General features: G+C 42.2%; 1 protein-coding gene across 1 annotated transcript in view; it reads left to right on the forward strand.

Annotated features, from left to right (window-relative positions):
- Window positions 1-611: 611 nt before the first annotated feature.
- The window catches only part of LOC116696506 (integral membrane protein 2A), an 8,782-nt gene continuing 4,860 nt past the window's right edge, over window positions 612-4,533 (forward strand). The window contains exons 1-2 of the mRNA XM_032527548.1: window positions 612-977; window positions 1,341-1,478. Coding sequence (XP_032383439.1) covers window positions 906-977; window positions 1,341-1,478 — 210 coding nt within the window. The 5' untranslated portion in view covers window positions 612-905. The remainder of the gene's footprint in view (window positions 978-1,340; window positions 1,479-4,533) is intronic.

Here is a 4,533-nt window from a genome sequence, read left to right on the forward strand (position 1 = left end):
TGGGTCAGAAGTCAGCTGTTCATCAGAGAGATGGCTTGAATATAGCATGTAAAAGGAGAGAAGCTTAACTGCAGGTGTAAATAGTTCAAACCACGTGGGATTAGGTTCACTCTAATGCAGGGGTTCCCAAAACTTTCAGCCCACGACCCCCAAAGTAACGGTGCAAGTGACTTGCGACCCCCCCCCACTATAAACGTATATAAACATTGCGCGCAACCGCACAGCACTATAGTGAAAATCAAAAGAGTGTTCCCTTTTTAGTTATTTGCTTGGTTTTATTTTAAACTTAGCCACTAGTTTTATCTTGTGTTAAAATCATGGCTAACAATGCTATTTCCAATCGTTTTTTATTTAATTTTTTTTTATTTCTGGAATTCAACTTGCGACCCCACCCCCCCACCCCCCCCCCCCCCCCCCCTCTTTGGCTCGCGACCCCCCTGTGGGTCCCGACCCCCACTTTGGGAATCACTGCTCTAATGAATGGAAGCAGATTTTTCCTGATTGGGAGCATCTAAAAACTAAAATATAGGTTTTTCCCAGTTGTGGCCACTAGATGGCGCCAGAGCTACACATAAGAACTCCCAAGAGAAGGATCCTGAGGGCAATAAATGAGGCAATAAATGGTTTGTGTGGTCGCTGTCAAACCAGCAATAAAATTCGTCTAAATTATCCCACACGTACACTGTTTATATGTATTTTTGCAGCTTGAAGTTGAAGTAGTTTTTGCCAGCTTCCGCTTCGGATGTCTTCTTAATCCCCTCCAGCCACCGGAAGCTCTACATAAAGCCGAGGTTGCAAAGTGCGTCACTGCGCGGATCTACTGACAACGAGCCCGAAGTCCAGCACCGACACTCTCCCTTCTTCTATTTGTACGAGATACCCCGAGCTGACGTTTCCACTCCAGCATGGTGAAGATTGCTTTTAACTCGGCTCTGGCGCAGAAGGCGCTGGGCAAAGACGTGCTAGCCGCTGAGAAGGTGAGCTAACGGGCTTTGGTGCGTTGTCTGAGCCCCGGTGTCCGCCGCTAGCCTGGTAGGCCTGCGCTGGCAATAAAGCACTCCGATGTGACCGTGGACTTAATCTGTGTTTTTTACATATCAACGCTACTTATGTATTCTCTTGCATTTTTGCCGAATTTGATATGAAGGGGTTTGCGGTGTTTTGCGCAGAGCCGTATTGCACCTGACGCAGCAGACCGCCCATCAACACAGCTGTTCTGCAGAGGCCGAACAGTCAATGGGATTAGGGCTCGCTCAGTCAAAGCTGTGCATGCGTTGAATGTTGATATTAAATATGCATATGAAATATCATGACTTCCAGATTTGCGTATGTGTGTGCAGGATCCGGAGCTGGCCGCTGCTCCGGCGGGCAGCGAGGGCTCCACAGGTCGCTGCCTGCTCACCCTGCTGGGCATCGCCTTCATCCTCAGCGGGCTCATCGTTGGGGGAGCATGTCTCTATCGATATTTCACCCCGAAGGTAAAAATGTCTGCTAGTGGATGCTGTTGTCGGTACATTCGATGGATGGATAAATGGATAGATAGATATTGATCCCAATAAAATGGGAAATTATAGTGTTAAGCAGCAAAATCAGTCGCACAACACAGAATATGAATGAAATACTAGGATACAACATACATACGTGAAATAATAATAGGATCAAATACAAGAACAATATAGTTGGGAATACAAAAATGTGCAACTGCTTGACTAGTATGATAAATATGTAGGTAAACTTATTGTGCATGTTGCACTTAGTGCAGTATTGTGGTGTCAATACACATTAGTTTTACCATTACTAATGGAGTTTTTATTTGTGTGCAATTAATTGTTAAAAGTTACTGCAGTCTACCTGACGTGTGCCACACTCCATGTGATGCAGGATATGTGATGTGATCCATATAGTCCGGCCCGTATTAAGACCATGTGGTGCCTCTGGGTACTAGACCTCAGAGGCCCCATGGCCCATCTGGCTAAAAAAAAACAACAAAAAAAAAGGTACATTTGCGCTTCTTGTGGCCCAACTCAACGACAGATTGGGGAGGGCAGTGAAAGTGCTCATGTAATCTTGATCTTATTATTGTGAATTTTGGGTTCACAAATATTTTTAAGGCGTGTGTCATGTGTTGCCCCCCCCCCCCCACACACCACACACACACACACACACACACACACATGGTGGTGAATGCCCCTGGGCATGCATGTAGTGTTACAAGTAGCCTGCATCTATGTGGTTTTAAATTTTTCTATATTAACATTACGAAAATGCTTCAAAATGTTTAATCTTCATTTGAATCATACCCCAAGATGGACCATCATAGGACATTATACCCATTTATGTAACTGATGGAATAGCAGCCGGTTAGGAAGTTTGGGATATGTACCATATACAGGCACTGCAATGTTGTGGGTTTGATTCCAGCTGGGGACCTGTTCCCCACCTCTATGTACACTGGTCAGTCATTGGCTATTAAAGGCATAATGCTAAAACATAATCTTAAAAAAAAAAAAAAAAAGATCTGAAAAAGAGCCCTGTCAATGTGAAGACATACTTTAAAACTGATGTTAGCAGTTAGTCTACCTGGACGACTTCTTCTGGCTGGATATACCTAAACATAGCACAGAGTATTTGATAAGCTGCCTTGTATTAGTATTAAGATAGAAGAGCAAAGAAGGATGCAAGTCTTCACGAGTCATCCTTCCATTTTTTTTTTTTTTTTTTTTTTTTTTTTTTTTTTTTTTTTCTTCCTCATAGCACGTGTGATACTAACTCCTACTCTACTGTGGGGGAGTATTATTTGAGGTTGGAAGAGTAATTAAAGCAGCTTGCCCACTCGGCATGGTGGGAAACTAGAAGGCGACTCTCGCTCACTTCCGTCTTCAGAGAAAATGCTGACTTATCCTTTTTAAATAGTGCCGTGTTGTCAGGGAGGCTATGGCTATATACTGTATTATCGCTGAGCCCCCAGATGAAGCATAGCTTATTAAACTATTAATACAATACAGAAACACTTCTTATTTTAAATTCAACTCTGATCAGGAGATTCATCCCACTTAATAATTGGGATATTTCACCTTCAGTGCTGATCATGAGTTTAGGAACCCCCGCTTAAGTTGATTAAAACGAGGAATAAAAAAATCATCTTTTGGAAAAAAAATGTTAATGCCTTTAATTAAATAATAAGGGAAAACCCAACATTTTAAGGACACCAGTTTTTTTTTGTGAATGAATAATGTATTGTAAATAAATGTTCTTCCTTAAAATACGGGGGCATAAGTATACCCCCCTATGTTAAAATACAGGGGCATAAGTATACCACCCCCCTATGTTAAATACAGGGCATAATATACACCCCCCTATGTTAAAATACAGGGGCATAAGTTACACCCCCCTTGTTAATCCAGGGGCATAGTATACACCCCCCTATGTTAAAATACAGGGGGCATAAGTATACACCCCCCTATGTTAAAATACAGGGGCATAAGTTACACCCCCCATTTTAAAATACAGGGGCATAAGTATACACCCCCCATGTTAAAATACAGGGGCATAAGTATACCCCCCTATGTTAAAATACAGGGGGCATGGGATAAACCCCCCTATGTTAAAATCAGGGGGCAATGTAATAACACCCCTATGTTAAAATACAGGGGCATAAGTATACCCCCCTATGTAAATACAGGGGCATAAGTATACACCCCCCTATGTTAAATACAGGGGGCATGAGTATACACCCCCCTATGTTAATACAGGGGCATAAGTATACACCCCCCTATGTTAAAATACAGGGGGCATGAGTATACACCCCCCTATGTTAAATTCCCATAGAGGCAGACATTATTATTATTATTATTATTATTATTATTATTATTATTATAGACCAGTTATTTCATTGATCAGGATACTATGCATCCCGATAAAGTTCCCTTGGCCTTTGGAATTAAAATTAAAATTCAAAGTGCTTTATATAAGCATACCCATTACAAAGCAAATGGAATATAAAATCCCACAATCATTTAAAAAAAAAAAAAAAAATGAAATTAAAAAACACACACCAAAGTGGTAGATTGGGTTGGTTAACTTGAACATCTAGCGAGCTAGTTTATATCTGTCGTCAAGTAATATATGCATAACATACCTGCAAAAAGAGACACAGTAACCAAATAAAAGCTACAGGCATCTATAAAACTTTATGGAATATTGCGGGTATTTTCTGCCCCCTAGTGAATGGAAAATCCTTTAAAGCAACTTGTCAGCGCTTCTCTTCAGACCGAACCTGCCTCTGTGGTGTAGAGACTCTCAGCTGCTGCCAGTGATGAGCAAACTGCCCCGGTGCAGGATGGGATTTCTGAGGTAAGAAGACTGGCGCAGTGTGTTTGCAGAGAAACCACTGGGTGGGTGCAGTGGAACCGTAGCGTGAGGCCAGTTCATGCACTCGTGCTTGCAGAGGCACAGACCAGACCCCCCCCCATCACGTGTCAACACCAACGGCGTACCATGGTGGCGTGTTTTTTTTTTTTTTTTCCTCAACGT

This window comes from Etheostoma spectabile, chromosome 10, assembly GCF_008692095.1.
Source record: "Etheostoma spectabile isolate EspeVRDwgs_2016 chromosome 10, UIUC_Espe_1.0, whole genome shotgun sequence".
Classification (NCBI taxonomy): domain Eukaryota; kingdom Metazoa; phylum Chordata; class Actinopteri; order Perciformes; family Percidae; genus Etheostoma; species Etheostoma spectabile.